Below are 20,729 nucleotides of genomic sequence, written 5' to 3'. Positions count from 1 at the left end.
CACCGGTGCTTATTTGTACAGGATAGACGTTTAACTAAGCGTCTCTCCTGTAGAAATAGGCACCGGTGCTTCCGAAAAATCCGGTTTATTTTTCTAAGCATCTCTCTAAGCACCTCCCATTATACAGGGCCTTATACTCCGTCCGAAAAAACTTGTTCCAAACTAGAGTAGTTAACAAGAAAAACAGTAGATAATACAATTAAATGACACCACGACACAAAATAATATGTAAAAGAACATTGAAAATCATATTGTTTCTCTTCTTCTTTCGCTTGCTTACCGCTGAAGCTTGAAAAATGCACTGAATAGACATTAAGTAATAGGGACACATACAAATGTCCTTGTCGTACAAGGCTTTAAAAATTGCAATAGTCACTCGTTGTCAATGATCTTTTTCTTTTTGCGGTAAAACATCCAAACTATATATTTTCAATCATGGCAGTACAATAAACACCCGAAATAATAAAAATTACATTCAGATTCATAGACCATCTAGCGACGACTATAAACACTGGAGCGAGCAGCAGGCGCGCCACCGTCATCGCCCCTCCCTCATCGGAGTCGGGCAAAACTTGTTGTAGTAGGCAATTGGAAAGTCATCGTGCAACGTCGCTGATGAAGAGTAGCGTAAGTCGAAAGAATACAATCTAAAGACACGCGAACGTAGACGAATGACGAACAGATTCAGACAAATCCACCAAAGACAGATCCGCTAGAGACACACCTCCACACTCCCACTTTTCGCCCCGGTGGGGCGTAGAAACTTGTGTCGCTTTGCCTACCGCAATGATATCAAATTATTATCCGTCACTGAACTTCAACTATCCGTCATTGAACTTCAACTAGTAAATGTGTATGTGTAATGCACGTTGATATTTGGATTACACGTTCATATTAGATAGGATATCACTATTGCGAGAATGCCCAACAGTGGCGAGTGCAAAAAGCCTAGTAGTGGCGGGCCAGGCTCTCAGGGCCGTCCGCCACTAACCTCCTGCCACTGCTATTATGGCATCAATGGCGGGCCACCGCCCGCCACTGATGACAGTGCTGTAGTAGCTGGCATAAGTTATGACCCGCCACAACTATAATCTCTGCCAGCCACAACTATAATCTCTACTCGCCACTGTTGTGTGTATTAGCAGTGGCAGACACCTTTGCCGCCCGCCACTGGTAGTGATGTCGGCATATAGAGAAATTGCTGCCGTGGCAGCATTTTAATGGCGCTCAAGCAATATTTTGCACTCAATCATCCCATTGCATTCAGACAATCATATTACAACGGTGTTATAATAATTAAGATTATTAATGAAGGAAACATACGGTATAAGAGGTGTAGAACAACAAATAAACATGTAAAATTCTCAACTCATAAAGTGAATAAAGAATCAAGATGCTTTGAAGCATTGTATCGCTCGCATTCGATTACCACAATATGTCTTTGACTCGGTGAAGTCGTTCTTCATCTCGCTCTAGCCGGAAGTGAAATTTCCCATCCTCATTTACAACCTCTTTGTTGATGATTCTGGCCAACACCTTTTAGAGGCGGCCATGCTCTGTTAATAGTTCCCTTATGTCCATGCCCCTTTCCATCTCTTCAGACCACTTGACAATCTGGCTATGATTACGCAAATATTTGCTTTTCTTCAAAAAGTCGTCTATGATAGCCAAGGCACAATATCCAGACCTATGAGAGATTTCCACATTTTGTTCTTGATAGCAACAAGCGCTAGTGAAGAACTAGAATTCTGAATGTTCTGTTATAGTCTCTCTGACGTTCTTACACTTGGCGAGAGCATCATTTATGACCTTCAATCTGGTCCATTGCTTTTGAGGGTGTCTGATGACCCACAAGTATAGGGGATCTATCATAGTCCTTTCGATAAGTAAGAGTGTCGAACCCAACGAGGAGCGGAAGGAAATGACAAGCGGTTTTCAGCAAGGTATTCTCTGCAGGCACTGAAATTATCGGTAACAAATAGTTTTATGATAAGATAAGTCGTAAAGGGTAATAAGTGACAAGTGTAACAAAGGTGCAGCAAGGTGGCCCAATCCTTTTTATAACAAAGGATAAGCCTAGACGAACTCTTATATAAAGCAATGCACTCCCGAGGACACATGAGAATTACCATCAAGTTAGTTTTCATCATGCTCATATGATTCGCGTTCGCTACTTTGATAATTTGATATGTGGGTGGACCGGTGCTTGGGTGTTGTCCTTACTTGGACAAGCCTCCCACTTATAATTAACCCCTCTCGCAAGCATCCACAAGTATGAAAGAGGAATTAAGATAAATCTAACCATAACATGAAACATGTGGATCCAAATCAGTCCCTTACGAAGCAACGCATAAATTAGGGTTTAAGATTATGTCACTCTAGCAACCCATCATCTACTTATTACTTCCCAATGCCTTCCCCTAGGCCCAAATCATGGTGAAGTGTCATGTAGTCGACGTTCACATAACACCACTAGAGGAAAGACAACATACATCTCATCAAAATATCAAACGAATACCAAATTCACATGATTACTTATAATAAAACTTCTCCCATGTCCTCAGGAACAAACGTAACTACTCACAAAGCATGTTCATATTCAAGATCAGAGGGGTAATAAATATCATTAAGGATCTGAACATATGATCTTCCACCAAGTAAATGATACGTCTCCAACGTATCTATAATTTATGAAGTATTCATGTTGTTTTATTATCATTCTTGGATGTTTTACAATCATTTTATAGCAACTTTATATCATTTTTTGGACTAACCTATTGACCCAGTGCCCAGTGCGAGTTGCTGTTTTTTTTGTTTTGTTTACATCACAGGAAATCAACATCAATCGGAGTCCAAACACCGCAAAAAAATTATGGATTTTTTATGGACCAGAAGACCACCAATGGGCCAGAGCAGCACCTGGGAGGTGCCCCGAGGGGGGGGGGCACAACCCACCAGGGTGCGCCTGGGGGCCCAAGCGCGCCCAGGTGGGTTGTTCCCACCTCGGTGGCCTCCCACACCCCCTCTTTACCCCTATAAATTTCCAAATATTCCAAAAACCCTCGAGGTTAACCTAAATCAGAAGTTCCGCCGCCGCAAGGCTCTGTAGCCACCGAAAACCAATCTAGACCCCGTTTCGGCACCCTGCCGAAGGGGGAATCATCACCGGTGGCCATATTCATCATCCCGACGGCCACCACGATGAGGAGGGAGTAGTCCACCCTCGGGGCTGAGTGTTTGTACCAGTAGCTATGTGTTTAATCTCTCTCTCTCTCATGTTCTTGAGATGTCACGGTCTTGATGTGTCGCGAGGTTTGTTAATATAGTCCGATCATATAGAGTTTTCCCTCTCTATCTTGTTGTGATGAATTGAGTTTTTCCCTTTGAGATTTCGTTATTATCGGATTGAATACTTTTATGGATTTGAGAGCACTTGATATATGTCTTGCATATGAATACTCGTGGTGACAATGGGGTATCATATTGATTCACTTGATATATGTTTTGGCACTCAACTCATGGATTCCCGAGGTGACATTAGGGTAATCTACGCATAGGGGTTTATGCACATTCTTATCTGTGTTTCTCTGGTAGAAATCTTGGGGCACTCTTTGAGGTTCTTTGTGTTAGATTGAGTATTATGAATATGAAATTATTTGGTGTTATTTTAGTACGAACTCTTGGATAGATCGATCGGAAAGAATAGCTTCGAGGTGGTTTCGCACCCTACAAATGATTTCTTCGTATGTTCTCCGCTAGATAGGAAATTTGGGGTGATTCTTCGTTGCACTTTGAGGGGTGGTTATATGATCTAATTATATTAGCATTGTTGAGAGATTGTACTAGCGAAAGTACAGACCTTAGGCCTCATTTTCAAGCATTGCAATACTATTTTTGTGCCTGTTTACTATTTGCTACGTTGTTGTTTTTATTTATTCAGATTATAAAAATATATTTCTACCATCAATATTACACTTTTATCACCATCTCTTCGCAGAACTAGTGCACCTATACAATTTGCCATTGTATTGGGTGTGTTGGGGACACAAGAGATTTCTTGTATTTGGTTGCAGGGTTGTTTGAGAGAGACCATCTTCATCATACACCTCCCACGGATTGATAAAACTTAGGTCATCCACTTGAGGGAAAATTGCTACTGTCCTACAAAACTCTGCGCTTGGGGGCCCAACACGAGTCTACAAGAATAAAGTTGCGTAGTAGACATCAGTAAACCAACTAGCATCAATTACAAGGAGTAATCAACACTACTAGCAACCTACAAGTACCAATCTAAGGTTCCAAGGCAAAGATTGAATACAAGAGATGAACTAGGGTTTGAGAGGAGATGGTGTTGGTGAAGATGTTGATGAAGATTGACCCTCCCATGATGAGAGGATCATTGGTGATGTAGATGGCTTTGATTTCCCCCTCCCAGAGGGAAGTTTCCCTAGCAGAATGGCTCTGCCGGAGCTCTAGACTGCTCCTGCCCAGGTTCCACCTCGAGACGGCGGCGCTTTGCCCCGAAAACTATCATTTTTTCTAGGTCAAAACCCTCCATATAGCAGAAGATGGGCACCAGACAATGGCCAGGGGTCCACAAGCCCTGGGGCGCGCCCTGGGGGTAGGGCACGCCCCCCAGGTTTGTGGCCACCTGGTGAGTTCCCTTCTGTAGTTTCTTTGCCCAATATTTTGTATATATTCCAAAACAATTCTCCGTAAAGTTTCAGGACATTTGGAGTTGTGCAGAATAGGTATCTCAGATTTGCTCCTTTCCGGTCCAGGATTCCAACTGCCGGCATTCTCCCTCTTCATGTAAATCTTGTAAAATAAGAGAGAAATGACATAAGTATTGTACCATAATGTGAAATAATAGTTCATAATGCAATAAATATTCACAAAAAACATGATGCAAAATGGATGTATTAGTGTCTCTTTGAATCGAAGAAGTAAGCCAAGCCCTGTGTTGGCAATAGTGCGATTTTGATCCAATGTCAGTCGTTGTGCAAAAAAATGAAGAAATTAGCATTGATTAGATCAAACCACGAGGCCATTTATATGTTTCAAAATAAATTAGTGAACGTTAATGACTTACTTGTCACAGTATGGCACTACAAAGGTGTCCGCATGTGGATGATTGACAATAAAGAATGGGAACAATTAGTCTGAGATGACCTCTTGGCCTTCTGCGGTTTCCAGGTTGTGGCAGAGCATGTAAAAAGGATCAGGTAAGGACACTTGACCATGCGGGAGTAGGGTATCTATAGCTCAATGAAGTACACAGAGCCTCATTAACTCTGGGTAGACTGTTGACAGAGAAGATATTTGCATGGATGACCTCATTAAAGGCCAGATCAATTCTGTTTGCCGGAGATTCTTGGATAAAACAATAACCTTCTATCACCTTGGCCGTGTATCCATGTTAACCTTTTTTTGATTTATCTACCACATGGGCGTGTAGAATTTGAAGATCAATCGAGAGGGTCTCCAACATAGAGTCCGATAGAAGCGGTTCCCCGGGCCTATACATGTTCATTTTCCGCCCTTCGGGGATGACAACCGGCATAGGTGGTTTGTCTGCAGACGGTCCACAACTGTCACGTGCATTCTTCACTACGTCTCCGGTGCCGACATATCCTTGGGGATTCTCCTCTATATCATTCATTAGCCACTTAAGCAGGTGGCTTTGGGTCACTTGCCATAACACAGTGACGTCGTCTTCAGGGGGTGAGGCAACGACCAATATTCGAAGACCATCACTACCTCCTGCACCTGCACCCTCGTCATGCCAAGTGGTAGGACGACCCCCTGCATCATTCTGCTACCATCAGTAAACGGGATGATTTGACTCTTGGCAACCCTTGTCTTCACCCCGTCCATGTTGGCTTGCAGCCAGTATAGAATAAAGTGGGATGCACGTGGCTGATGGGTGATGATAGGTGTATGCTGCTGGGTAGGACTTACCGCGCCGCGCGGAAACATTTCTGCTAGCCTTTTCTCGACTGTTGCATCTACTACTGCATCTAACTTAGTTTTGCTTTGTACTTCCTTCTGTATTTTTTAGTTCTTTGGTTTCGGGGTAGGCGTCGTCCCACAACATCTTACCCCCTCCCAACGACACGCTCAGTGTTGGGCTTCCTGTTAACTCCAAAACCCGCATTCACTGCCCGGGTAAGAGGGTCATCATACCTATAGCCGTGGGAAGATTCATGAAGACCCGGTCCAAATTCCTGCTTTATTTTTCTCTACAAACAATACATGTATTTTGATAAACAATTAGTATGGTACGTAATAAATAAGTTGTGGGGACTAAATTATCAGTGGTGATTGACGTTACCAAGTTCTCCTCCGTCGAGCAAAGTTCTTGCGTCGGGAGGACCAACTCCTTACTGTCTGGGTCTTGCACTGCACGGGCCCTGAGAAAACGAAAGTCCTGATCACGATCTCGATGTTCCCAGAACGAAGGTTGTTTACCCGCGGCTATAAACTTTGTGGCCTCCTTCTCCCACTTTGGGTTCTGCAGCTTTGTAACCACCAGGGCCCAGACGGTGGTTACCTGGCAGATTTTTTTGTAAATTACGGAAATGATCGTTTATCTCCTTGCTTGACTCACTACCAAAGGATTCACAAAACTTCATCCATTCTCCGTGATCCATAGTTGGATTGAGCCGCTTAACAGTCTCGAAGTCCTTACCAACTAGATTGCAACGGGCGCTGCTCTTCCAGTCCCTTAACATCTTTGGCCATTTTGACATGGCATAATCTTCGGCTAACTTCTTGGCATCAGGTGGAAATTCATAACTATGGTTTAACGCCAGTAGTAGATTCTCCTTGTGTCCGACAAAATCCTTGCTACCGATCGAGGCGGTTTTTCGCAATATGCAACCTAGCATTTTGCTATACCTTTTTACTATGTCCTCTAGGGTGACGGGCTCGCCACTCGGGCCAACTACGGCGATTGCAATTAGACCTTCGTGAAGCTTCCTTGGATCCCTTGCCTTTCGGTTGCTCTTCTTTGTGGTGGCCGTGCTGGATGAAGTCCCGTCAGCGTGGCTCGTGTCCCCTGCCCTGGTGGTCGGTTCTACTTGTTGGTCAATGCCCATCTCGACGTCAGGGATGGCCGAATCATCCACGTCAGGGGTGCTCATCTCGACGTCAGGGTTGGTGTACCGAGGTTCCTTCTGAGATGACGTTCCGGCGCCGGGATCCATTTGTCCAACTGGAATATTGTAACAAAAAGTTATGACTGAACATAGAAAGAAAATGACGACCGGAAAATTTGGCATGACCCTTGCTAAAAGTAGGGCATATTGAGTACCAGAAATTTGACGAAACTTCCGTTTCGTCAAAACATTGGCACTCATATTAAGTCCTACAAATCAAACATGACCATCTGATTCTACATCGAATGACACCACCCCATCCATGTGTTTGTACAGGTACGTCTAAGAACATCTAAGATGTAAAAGTGATTACATCGAATACATCTCCAAGAACATTAAGGAGAACATTGTATTGAAGATCAAAGGAGAGAGAAGAAGCCAGCTACCTACTAGCTATGGACCCGTAGGTCTGTGGTAAACTACTCCCAACCCGTAATGCATCTTCACATTGATCTTGGGTGATTGTAGGCGCGGAAATTTTATTTTCTACTACGTTTCCCAACAACGTCGGCCGTGGAAGGAGGTCCACATGGTTGGCTCTCCGGCAGGCACCATGGTGGCGGTGGTGGTGATGCCTCTTGGTCGTGTGAGCGGCAAGAGGCATAGTAGAGGGTGGCTCTAGCGCGCTCTCTGTCTCTGGTAGTGGGGGCTCCCCGATCCAGATCTAGGGTTTTGATCTCATCATATTCCTCTTGGAGACCTTGTGGTGGCATGCGAAAGCTACCGGGTGAAAGCTTTGCGCTCTGGCGCTGATGACAGCAACGCTCGTGGGCGCCGCTCTCTTCTTGAAGACGCTGTTGTGGTGCTCCCCTTCATGTCCAAGTTCCGGGTGAAAACCTTTTGTCCATTGTGGACTCGACAGCGGCGGCGTGTGGCGTCAGTTTCCCTCCTGAGGGCATTGTCGTGGAGCTTAGGTGTACTAGGGCGTGGCATGGTGTTGTACTCAGTGCCTCCGGTATTATCTTTCGATAGCGTAGTCGCTTGCGGTGTGCGTGTTCCAATTATCCTATGGTCGGCTTTGTAAGAGAGCGACCTCTCCGCCTTGTATCGTTCGGTCGTGTACTTTGTGCGGTTGTTGCTTTATATATAAAGTAGGGTGAAAGCTTGTTTCGAGGAACTAGGCTTGTATACTATATATATGTCCCATTCAATGAAGCAGATTGTGATGTTTCTTGACATAAATGAGCAGCTGTTTCCACTACAAATCGTTTCAGCTTGTCATCATAGTAATACTTGTTCTATTGACCTAATTCTGCCTTTTGAAGATAAACAGAATCTCACATTAGCATTGCTTTTCTCATAAATTAAACAAACTCAACAAAGTGGTGTAGATACTCCAATTTCCTAACTCGGAAATTACCTACCAGGATTTTGAAACAAAATTTTGTCTTCTGCAGTGTGTAGCCAATCAAACAAAAACCTTGAATAATCACCCAATCCTGATGCACTCACTGCTCAGTGTGTTATCAGACCATGCATCCACTGATACTCAGAGATTGTTCAACATATTAAACAAATAAAATAGGGAGAGATTTAAGATCTTCCTCGCCAAACATCCACTGATACTCAGAGTTCCTTCCATGAAAGACATAAGTACTTGTAACTTGTCCGGGGTTTTGCCAAAGTTTAGTTCAGAAAACAGTTTCTCTTGTGTGCAATTTTCGTGCCATAGAATGCACTGAAGAGGATGGTATTAATAATGGATCATTAACATGGTCATTCATGTTTGTCTATTTAAAAAAATTGAAGAACACAAAAAATGCCTCATAATGGATCACCCCACCCTCATAAATCTAATGGCATTCGACAAGGGATGCAAATGTGCAGCAAGGCCAAAACCTGGGACTACCTGAAAATGGTCGCACACTTCGGGTAACAATCAGAATAGTAGGCATTTCATTGCAAGAACACAATAAATGTATTGATATTTTGAATTGGGATGTTGTCAAGGAGTCTCCCACTATCAAATACTAGTAGAATGCCCGTGCGTTGCCACGGGCTTTTTAAATATTTTGCTGAAGTTATAAAAAGATAATGTATGTTAAATTTCAATGGTAGAGACAATACAACACATACACCATTGCATAATAATTGAAGTCGAGTCCCCTCTCCCCTCCCTCCTCCCGAATCGCCTCGCGTGCGACCGGGAGGAAACTCTAGCCACTGCCAGCGGGGGCGGCGCGCACGGCTCGGGTGCTGGCGAGTGGCCATGACCGTGAGGGCGGCTAGCTTTCGGCATTCGGTGGTGGGGGTGGTCGGCCTGTTTTGGTTGCGCATCCCCTGTTCCGCTGGTGGATAGTGCTTACCATGGTGAAAACTTTGTTTGCCTTTGGCCGACTGACAGCAACGGTGTGTGTGGGCGTCGTATCCTTCCTAAAGGCTCCGTCATGGCTGTTCTTGATGCTCCGGGAACGCTCTGGGTGAAGACCATGATCCTTTGGATTGGGTGGTGGTGGCGCTACGTGTTGTGATCTTCTTGAAGACGCCTCTTTGGAGGCCCTAATCCGTCGATGTTCGACTGCTCCTCTTCGTGGTGTCATGTTGAGGGCTTCTTCAAAATCTAGCGATGATTTATCTTCCAACCTATAGTGTGCTATGTTCTGCTTGGAGTTTGTAGTTGTTCTCCAGCACCTCTGTATCCTGCCCCGAGTGTGTGTGGGCGTGTGTTGTATGCGGTGGTTTGTGGTTGATCGATGATCATTGCTTTATATATAAAGCGGGGCAAAAGTCTTTATCGGCAATAATTGAAGTATGTGTGATGATATTTCTAAAACATCATTAGAATCCATCATTTTTTATCTCTGGTGAACAAAGTGGAACATATAAAAAGTCTGACTAACACATTTTTTATTTGCAATAAAAAACTGGATACTGCTAATTACATATAAATATATAAATATATACTCCCTCCGTTTCTAAATGTAAGGCTTTTTAGACATTTCAAGTGCACTACAACTTACGGATGTATAGAGTCATATTTTAGAATGTAGATTCACTTATTTTGTTCTATATGTAGTCACTTGTTGGAATCTCTAAAAAACTTATATTTGGAAATAGAAGGAGTACAAATGATATTTTATACTCTTTCTTCTCTACTCTTATAAAAAACAGAGTTGATGATGATGGTGTGCCTGCCATCCTGCAATATAGGCCGTCCGATTTATATCTGACGGATAGGAAGGAAACTATGGCAATTTTACAAAAAGATACCCACACCTCTCTCCACATTTGCAAATAAGGCCTTTCATCATTCATCATTTTCTCCCACAAGATAAACTACTCATACAAATGCATCTTGATGTTTCGTGCAAAGCACGGGCATCTTGCTAGCTTCTTATACAAAACAGAGTTGGTGATGATGGTGTGTCTGGCATCTTGCAATATAGGACGTCCGATTTATATCTAATGGATAGGAAGGAAACTATGGCAATTTTGCAAAAAGATACCCACACCCCTCTCACATTTGCAAATAAGGCCTTCCTTCGTTCATCCTTTTCTCTTATAAGATAAACTACTCATACAAATGCATCTTGATGTTCCGTGCGTACATCTTGCTAGTTACATATATATGTGGCTAGGAGTTTCTAGTACAAAGTTCGCCACGTACAATTGTTTTTGCTTTTTTTCCTAAACTACCCTCCCACCTCATCCACTCTCTCGCTCACTCACCCACTCTCTGTCTCGCCTGCGTCGCCGGCGCCTCTCCCTAGCTCGTGTCGCTGGTGCCTCTCCCTTGCCCGCGTCGCCGGTGCCTCTCCCTCGCCCACGTCGCCGGCGCCTCTCCATTGGCTCCGTCGTCGGTGCCAAGATCTCATTTTTTTCTCCGGTGACTGATTTCGAGTGCGTCGGCTCGACCTGCAACGGCCTTCCTCCACTCCAACGCCGTGCGGTACGTCATCCCTTCCTAGCTCCCTCGCTCCTGCTCATCTGGATTCACTCACTCCCGTCTCTTCTCCCACTCTGACCCCGTCTCCATTACCAGGACGATGCCATGGAAGGGCCACCATGACCAGGAGCAGGACGACGCCTTGGAAGGTTCACCGATAGGAGCAACTATGTACGGTCTGGTCTTCTCCACTAACAGGGATATCGACATGGAGGTCCGCCATGGAAGGCCTGGAGCTCGTCATGGAGGGTCCCTCCTCTCTCTCTTCCCCTCCCTCTACTCTGTTGGTTGGTTGGACGGAAGACCACCGCTCGTCAGGCTCTGCTTCTTCCACCGCTGCTCCCCTCCCACCATAGTGCCACAGACGCTATGCCAAGCACGGAAGGTATCACCCTCCTCCCTATTTGCTTTCTTGCTGCAACTTATCTTCAGAGATGATAAAACTGTAGAAATCTGAAACTGTAGAAAACTGCAGAAATCTTTGGAGTTCCTTCTTCAAAAACTTTTATTCTGGCGCAGTTTGTACAGATTTTTATGTACAGTACGCAAAGTCATATGACTGCTGAAAATGGACCGTCGTATATGCCTGTACAAGGTTGGGGGAGGCACGGTCAGCGTTGGTGTATTTTCAGTTTGTACTGTCATAATTTTCAGTTTGTAAAACTGAGAAGTGTATTTTCCATTTTGAAACTGAGATCTGCTTGCACTAGCATACAGTATTTTTCAGTTTGTAGATGACTTTAATTGATGGGTTTCTTCTCTGGAATTAGATTCGGGGAGCCGCCTTGATCCTGAGTACTCGCAATCCATTATAGGGCAGTTCAAAGCCTGCCTCTGGAAGCATTGGTTGACCTATTGGCACAACCCAGATTACAACCTTGTCAGATTTTCCTTCACTTTGTTCACAGCCTTGCTGCTTGGCTCCATCTTTTGGAAGATTGGCACCATTATGTAATTACTGTACTTATCTTTATCTTTTACTCCTTGATTACAATGTACCAGCATCTGAATTTTTTGTGCCTTGATGCAGGGGTGGATGCCAATACTCTTAGAATGGTCATTGGAGCAATATACACAACAGTGATGTTTGTCGGCATCAACAACTGTGCAACCGTTCAACCAATTGTTTTAATCGAGAGAACAACTTGTACAAAGAGAGGGCTGCTCCATTGCTCAGGTAAGAATATAAAAGATCCTTGGCAGCTCCTGAGATTACTTGTGCCTTGTCAGTGTGCAAATGCAGTTTGTCTTGTGTATTGCATATGCACATCACATGGACTATGCTTGCATTTACTTCAAAATTTACGGCAATCGCTAGTTGTCTTTTGAGCGAAAACTGAAATTTAAGTTGTTTGCTGAATTTGGGGTGTACTATTGGTTAGCTTGTTACTGTAAGTACCAACATTTCAGTAAAAGATTATGTAACGCCCTTGCCGCTGGCCACGAGGGACCGCCGGATTTGGGGCTCGTCGCCGGTAGAATTGGTGAGGAAGGAGAGCTGGAGAGGGCGAGATGCGGATGCAACGAGAGAACGAGGAAGGAAGAGAGGATAAGCTCAGAGAATAAGATTCAAATTCAATTCCACGATACCCGACACACCACACCACTCGAGCTTATATATCCGCTCGTTACAACCAAGGCCTCGGCCCAACACTTGCGCAGCCCACACGCTAACACAACCTAACTCCTATTCAAATCTCCCGCGCTACGCTTCCGCCTTGTTGCTGCGGATACGCCTTCCTGGCTGCTTCACAGCCAATGTCAGTAGCTGCATACTGACATTTCCCTCCCCTTGAGAACCAGCATGTCCCCATGCTGGTGCATCTGGAAATTTAACCTTGAGTACCTCGTAATCCTCCCATGTAGCCGCCTCCACCGGAACGTTCGACCACTTGATCAACACTTGCAAATGTGCCGCGTTTCCCTTTTTCACCAGCCGCCGATCGAGAATCTCTTCAGGTGTCACCCCTGGCACTGACAAATCCAGAGGTTTGGGTAAAACCGTGAACACTGGTGTGTGATCTGGTACATGAGACTTCAACTGAGAAACATGGAAAATGGGATGAACTTGACTGCCTTTTGGTAGCTCCAACTTGTATGCCGCCACTCCCACTTTTACCAATATCTTAAAGGGACCGAAAAACTTCAGAGCCAATTTGGGGCATGGTCGATTGACCACTGACGACTGAGCATAAGGTTGCAACTTCAGATACACTTGTTCCCCCACCATGAACTCTCTGGGCGACCTGCTCTTATCAGCATAATGCTTGTACTTAACCTGAGCTCTATGCAAATGCTCTTTCAACATAGCAGTATGTTCTGTCTGAGCCAGAATCCACCCGGAAACATCAGGATTGAGAGATTTTGTTGTGCTTGCCAACTGACCAATATTTGGCTCGTGTCCATATAGTGCTTTGTAAGGAGAGCAGCCTAAAGAGGAGTGAAAAGTGGAGTTGTACCAGAATTCTGCTTGAGGTAACCACTGTTTCCACTTGGCAGGACAGTCATGCACTGCACACCTTAAGTACATCCGAGACACTGATTCACCCTCTCCGTCTGACCATCAGTTTGTGGATGATATGCTGTACTCATCTGTAATTCAGTGCCCCACACTCTAAATAGCTCCTTCCAAAAAGAACTGGTAAAAACCTTGTCTCTGTCAGATACAATAGACAGAGGTAATCCATGTAGTCGCACTACATTCTGAAGAAAAGCTTTTGCCACTCCTGCTGCAGTGAAGGGATGTTTGAGAGGAATGAAGTGACTGACTTTAGTAAACCTGTCAAGCACCACCAAAATGGAGCTATACCCTTCAGATTTGGGCAGTCCTTCAATGAAATCCATGCTGATGGACTGCCATGGCCCTTCAGGTATTGGTAAAGGTTGGAGCAATCCAGGATATTTGCGCAGTTCATGTTTTGCTTGTTGGCATATGGCACACTGTTTCACAAAGTGCTCCACATCAGTTTTCATACCCTGCCAACTGAAGAGCTGTTTGACTCTGAAATATGTAGGAAGAATTCCAGAATGACCTCCCATAGGAGTAGAGTGAAATGCCTGTATCAGTCTGGTTTGTAACCCCACATTAGCTCCAATCCAGATTTTGTCATTGTTTTTCAGAATTCCCTCCTGTAAAGTAAACCCAGGGCATGCCTTTGCATCCAGTGCCAGCTTCTGTAACATGTCTTGAGCTACAAGATCCACAGCATAAGAATTTAGGACCTCCTGAATCCAAACTGGTTGTGAGGTGGATATAGCCTGTACTGGAAACAAGTGAGCCACTCTAGACAGAGCATCTGCCATAGTGTTTTCTACCCCCTTTTTATACTGAATTGTGAACTGTAGCCCTACTAGCTTTGTCATAGCTTTCCTTTGCAGTTCAGAAGTTAGCACTTGATCACCCAAGTGATGCAAGCTCTGGTGATCTGTTTTAATCACAAAAGGGCCTCTGGACAAGTAAGATCTCCACTTGTCAATGGCCATCATAATAGCCAGAAACTCTTTTTCATAGATGGACAGTTTCTGATTCTTCTGACCTAGGGCTTTGCTGTAATAAGCCACAGGGTGTCCCTCTTGAGCCAGCACAACTCCCACTCCTGAATCACATGCATCAGTTTCCACACAAAATTGTTTTTCAAAATCAGGTAGAGCTAAAACTGGAGTAGAGGCCATAGCTTGATTTAATTGCTCAAATGCAGCATGTGCCTCTTCTGACCAGAAGAAGGACTGTTTCTTCAACAACAGTGTCAAGGGTTTTGCAATAATCCCATAGTCCTGGACAAACTTTCTATAATAACCAGTGAGTCCCAGAAATCCTCTAAGTTCAGTTACATTGCTGGGTATAGGCCACTCCAACATTGCAGCAGTTTTTGATGGATCAGTTGCCACTCCTTTGTCAGAGATCACATGTCCCAAATATTCCAATTTCTGCTGCCCAAAGGAACACTTGCTCTCCTTAACATAGAATTGATTTTCTCTGAGCACAGTTAGCACTTCTCTCAAATCTTTGAGATGATCTTCTAAAGTCTTGCTGAACACAAGTATGTCATCCATAAATGAGAGAAACTTTTTTCTACCAGGAAACAGAAAGTTCATGTTGCACTGAAAAGTGCCAGGAGCAGTTGCTAGCCCAAAGGGTACAACTCTGAACTAAAATTAGCCATGATGTGCCTTGAATGCTGTTTTATACTCATCTTCAGGTATCATTCGAATTTGATGATAGCCAGCTCTCAAATCTAGTTTAGAAAACCATTTTGCTCCAGCTAATTCATCTAGTAATTCATCAATAACTGGCAAGGGAAATCTGCTTTTTACTGTCAGGGCATTGAGCTTTCTATAATCTACACAAAACCTCCATGTTCCATCCTTCTTTTTTACAAGTAACACTGGAGAGGCAAAAGGGCTCAAGCTGGGTGTAATGAGACCTACTTTTAACATCTCATCCACTTGCCTTTCAATTTCATCCTTTTGTAGGGGAGAATATCTATAAGGTCTGCTGTTCACTGGTACAGCCCCACGAACCAAGTTGATTGCATGATCAATTTGTCTGCGAGGAGGTAATGACTTTGGGTCACTGAAAACATCAGTATATTGTTGCAGTAGTTCCTTAATAGGTTCAGGAAAACCCTGTTTGTCTTACTTCTCATATACAGGATGAATTAAAGCCACTGCCATAATATCATTACCCTTGTTCCATTTCAGTAACTGTTCAACAGGCAGCTCCTTCAGTTCTGGTTTCTGACTGGGCAAAACTCCTTGTAATCTCACATCATGTCCCTTATAATCAAACTGAATCCATTTTTCGGCCCAATGACACTTCATCACTCCCCACTTTGCTAACCAATCCATGCCCAAAATTATGTCATAGCTGCCAAGTTGCAACACTTTCATAGGGCTAGTGAAGTTCTGCCCCTGCAGCCACCAAGTTACATTAGGGACATATTCAGTACACTGTAGCTTATCACCATTTGCCACCTTGACAGATAAAGGTTCAGACAATTTTTCTGAAGTTAACTTGATTCTTTCCAATAGAGCCTGACCAACAAATGTGTGTGTACTTCCAGAATCTAACAACAGCAACACCACTTGATTCCCAATCAGTGCTCTGAACTGTATAGTTTTTGGATGAGTTGCTCCTGACAGGGCCTGAACTGATATAGTAGCACATTCCTCCTGCTGATCATACAACAGTGCATCCAACACTGCATCATATATGATCTCATGGGTATTTATAGCTTCTACTGCCTTCAGATGAGCAGATTTCTTAGTTGTAGGTGTGCAAACATGACCAGGGTTGTACTTTTCCCCACACCCATAACATAGGCCATTAGCCCTCCTGTACTCCTTGAGTTGCTTAGCTTTCCACAGCTCTCCAGGTGCAAAACTGCTTCTAGAGTCCTGTCTGCTTGTGACATTTTTTGCATAATTGGTTTTACTGCCCTTGCTCTGCTGAAGTAACCTCTCCTGAACTTGAGCATACAGTGCAGCTTGCTGGACAGATTCAGGCAACTGCATTTCCACTGCAGCTCGCAACTCTTCCTTTAAACCCATGACAAATCTTGTGACCAACAGAGTGTCACTTAGTTGAGGTTCATACAACCTGATGCTATAGACCAACTGGTGAAACTTGCTCTTGTACTCCTCAACAGTGCCCCACTGTTTCAACCTGAGTAAGGACTGCAACAGTTCTCGATGCACATTCACATCAAATTCTGCTAGTAATGCCTCACAAAACTGCTCCCAATTCGGCCACACTCCCTTCTGTCTCACTGACTGAAACCAGTGTGCAGCGTTGTCCACCAGGTTCAGAGATGTAGACGCCACACGAAAACTGTCAAGGATATTGTACAGTTGGAAGAATGCCTCGCATTGATCTATCCAAACCCTTGCCCCCGTACCGTCAAATTTTGGAAAATCCATTTTGGGCATCCAATTTCTCTTTCCAGTCGCTTCCTCACACTGCACATGTTCTCCCTGTTCCCCACTGGGATATGGATTGTGGTTCTGTACCTGGGGTGCCCGGTGCTGAGTCCTTGCCGTCGATCCCTGAGATGTTGGAGCCGCACCCAATAACCCATCTGGAGGCGGGGGAACTTGAGGAACGGTCCCTCCCCTCGTAGCGCCCTGATTGCTCTGCATCATCGACTGAACTTGCTCTTGCTGCACCTTCCCCAAAGTATCACAGGAGAGATTTACCTTCACTTGCACCTGATCCAGCCGCTGGGACTTCTCCTCCAGCTTTGCATCCAGCGCCTCCAATCTGTCGCAGATTTCGGCCACCTTCATCAATTTGCTCTGCTCCGCACGGATCTCCGCAAACTCCTTCAGCATGCGCTCCTGGAACGCCTCCATGCCGCGCTCGAGGTACTTGGTCCGGGCACTGGGTTTGAACGCCGTCCGCCGTTCCTCTCTGAAGCAACCCACCTTAGGTCGGGGATTACACCGATCGAACCCTAAGGTGACCGGAGACCGTCGCCTCGGAATTTGCCGGGTACGCTCTCGAGAAAGCAGAAGCGGGCCACGGATCGGTCGCTCTGATACCAGATTGTAACGCCCTTGCCACTGGCCGCGAGGGACCGCCGAATTTGGGGCTCGTCTCCGGTAGAATTGGTGAGGAAGGAGAGCTGGAGAGGGCGAGATGCGGACGCAACGAGAGAACGAGGAAGGAAGAGAGGATAAGCTCGGAGAATAAGATTCAAATTCAATTCCACGATACCCGACACACCACATCACTTGAGCTTATATATCCGCTCATTACAACCAAGGCCTCGGCCCAACACTTGCGCAGCCCACACGCTAACACAGGCCAACTCCTATTCAAACCTCCCGCGCTACGCTTCCGCCTTGTCGCTGCGGATACGCCTTCCTGGCTGCTTCACAGCCAATGTCAGTAGCTACATACTGACAGATTATTGATTTGTTTTTTAAAATCCATATCTTGAACTGAAAATCCTTGATACATGTTATTTGTTAATGGTAATAGTTAGTGTTAGACTCTGTTATATGGAATCTACTTTATCATGGACATGCCTAGGGGCTTAGTGTAGTTATTGTGGCCCTGGCCGTCAGAGCAGAACTATCGCTTGTTATCCCTACAGATGTTCGTGCTAACTGAATATGCTAATTTGCATTGCTTTTGTTGCATAACCATGTTTTTTTTTTCTGAAGCTACTTATGCAGCGAAGGTACAGGTTGTTCTAGATGGCTCTGTAGACAGTGAGAATGAGGAGACTCAAACTCATGAAGATTCTAATGAGGAAATCGATTATGATAAATAACAACACAGGTAATCTTTCAGACAGACACACCAAAAAAATAGTTCGGTCCTTAATTCATTACTTCCAAAATGTAAAGTAAATTCCAGAGACACATAACACAGAGTCTTTTGTGCTAAACTTTCTAATTAACCGCTCCAAAATATGTACTCGCCACAAATAAACTTTCTAATTCGCTAGTCTTCATCTTTGACTCACTACAAATAAACCTATGAAAATAGATGTCTGCTAAAAATCCTGCAAAAATTCCCATAAAATATTTCAATAAAATCTAAGAAGTCTTCATCTTTGAAAATCTACCACGGTGTCATAGGTTAAAATCCAATCACTTCATCATTGGTCCAATTAATTTTTTATAACAAAAGTTGTTCAATTTGTGACTAAAAAAGTGGTTGAATTTTAGAGTGGTAATATGGTATACCTCGGATAGGTTGGTCTATGATAACCGGAGGTGGAGTGGATCAGCATCTAATGTGAGGCACTCACTGACGGTCTGGCCGTGGTTGTGGGTATGCGTCCGGCGCCTAGGGATCAGAGTCCGAATAGCAGAGTCCGTCGGTGTGGGCTAGCAATGTTAAGACTTTAAAAAGATTATCATCAATTGTGCACTACATATCTGATCTTGACAGTGCAATATGAACATGACTCATGTTTAATACAGCGAACAGAATATCAAATTAGAAATTGTGGTGTTGTTTGGCTGGAGGGGACGGTAATTCAGGGAGGGGTAGGGAGGGTGGATTATGAGTTTGAGGGTTGAAGTCCCATCATTTTAGAAAGTTCAATATACATCGACACTTCATGATGATTCATCATAGGATGCATTTCAAGATACAAATCAGTCACTCAGAGTTTTTGTTTTTTGTCTGTCTTACCAAACATGAAAGTAAAACTAAAACCAGAATTTACATGCCTAATCCCACCATGATGTCCCACCCTGTCCCAGTTGATGCCCAAGCCAAATAATCCAGGGAAGATATGTAGAACAATGTAATGTATGACCGGAGAACCAAACTACTAAGATCAATACAGTGAGAAAACTAAGTTTTTGAAAAGTAGTCAATGATAAAAAAATGTTAGAACTTCATCAGTTGACACCATAACAAGTAAAAACACAGAAGACATGTGACTGCTAATTACTCAATAGATGTAGATCAAGTTCCCTCTATAATACCTGCAATGTTAGGAGTCATCTAAGCCCGAACAGGCATCATGCCTTCTCATTTATCCAACCAGAAACCTCCTCTAACAAGGCACGGCCCTGTCCAACGGTGGCACATTTTTCACTCAGGCATGCCATGTTGGCATGAGAAATAATCTCAAGAGCATCCCATTTAACCAAAAATGTTACCATTCCAGATTACTCAACGCGTTGAATAATCTCATGCCATGCAGCTAGTTGTATCCTATGCGGACATGCGTCTCCTGTTAAATTAGAATTCATCACAATAACAGAAACACAAAGCGGAGAAAGCACATATGTTGGTGTCACGGTAAGCAGCCAATTAGTACAAGCTTCCCCATTATGCAAACTGCACTACAAAGATATTATTACCGATATGCGATATTCTATTTACATGTAGAAGGTAGATTGCATCGTCATAGAAAGTATAGAAAATTTCAATGCTTACAGACTTACCTTCCCATTATTCTTTCTCAGATCAGCAGAGATGAATCGGCTTCCACCGGATCCTTAGCTGGTGTAGCCTCAACTGCTTGCTCAGGACGATTGCTTAGCATGACGTGCAGCCTCCCGCGGCAGTAGTTCAACTCCTGCACAATGACACAAAAGGCATAGACCGTCAGAACACAGTCCAATGGTTTCTAGACCTGGCGTACATCGGCGCCTCCATGGCTGCTGAATAGGATGAAGAGGAGCACTGGAGGAGGACCATGGTAGCGGTGAGACCCAACCCGTTGCGACGCCTAGGGAGCAGGCGCACGGGCACACCAGTAAAGCACAGCACAGCGGCGGCCGTGTCCTCCATCTCGATGCTTCAGCCAGGCGTCACCATGCAGTCACACAACGACCTGCACTCCATGATAACCTCTCGATTCCGCCGCCCCCGAATCTCACGGCGTCGAGGTGGCCATGGGAGGGCTCGCCGAAGTGGTTTAGGAGAGGATCAGGGGGTTGTGGAGATCTGGGTGGAGGTGGTTTGGAGAGGTTCGGGGGTGAGGGCGGGTCTGGATAGGATGGAGACCGTGAAAGGAAACCAAAAACATAGGTGATTTCCTCCCTTTTTTCCATGCGGAAGAGGAGGTGGAGTCAAACGTTTTATTTGGAAAAAAATCGGTGGGGAGGTCGATCGATGGAAAAAAAATCGGTGGGGAAGGTCGATCGATGCGAGGGGTTGCGTGTGAGCGAACGAACGAACGACGTACGGACTCCTCCATTAGGAGTAGAGA

At 44.5% G+C, this 20,729-nt stretch overlaps 1 protein-coding gene and 1 long non-coding RNA gene across 2 annotated transcripts in view; one reads left to right on the top strand and one right to left on the bottom strand.

Annotated features, from left to right (window-relative positions):
- The window catches only part of LOC119293084 (3-ketoacyl-CoA synthase 11-like), a 32,553-nt gene extending 14,333 nt beyond the window's left edge, over positions 1-18,220 (bottom strand). The window contains exons 1-6 of the mRNA XM_037571673.1: positions 17,242-18,220; positions 12,893-12,916; positions 11,355-11,499; positions 6,901-7,216; positions 6,388-6,413; positions 281-301 (exon numbers count right to left, since the gene is read on the bottom strand). Of these exons, the coding sequence (XP_037427570.1) occupies positions 281-301; positions 6,388-6,413; positions 6,901-7,216; positions 11,355-11,499; positions 12,893-12,916; positions 17,242-17,775 (1,066 nt within the window). The 5' untranslated portion in view covers positions 17,776-18,220. The remainder of the gene's footprint in view (positions 1-280; positions 302-6,387; positions 6,414-6,900; positions 7,217-11,354; positions 11,500-12,892; positions 12,917-17,241) is intronic.
- Positions 10,858-20,288, top strand: LOC119293122. Its single transcript, XR_005142958.1, has 6 exons — positions 10,858-11,049; positions 11,143-11,431; positions 11,817-11,997; positions 12,077-12,223; positions 18,214-18,331; positions 19,981-20,288. It is a non-coding gene; the product is annotated as an uncharacterized LOC119293122 (long non-coding RNA).
- The last annotated feature ends 441 nt before the right edge of the window (positions 20,289-20,729 follow it).

This window comes from Triticum dicoccoides, chromosome 1A (genome assembly GCF_002162155.2).
Source record: "Triticum dicoccoides isolate Atlit2015 ecotype Zavitan chromosome 1A, WEW_v2.0, whole genome shotgun sequence".
In the NCBI taxonomy this organism is placed as follows: Eukaryota; Viridiplantae; Streptophyta; class Magnoliopsida; order Poales; family Poaceae; genus Triticum; species Triticum dicoccoides.
This window is presented reverse-complemented; position numbering and strand designations above follow the sequence as displayed.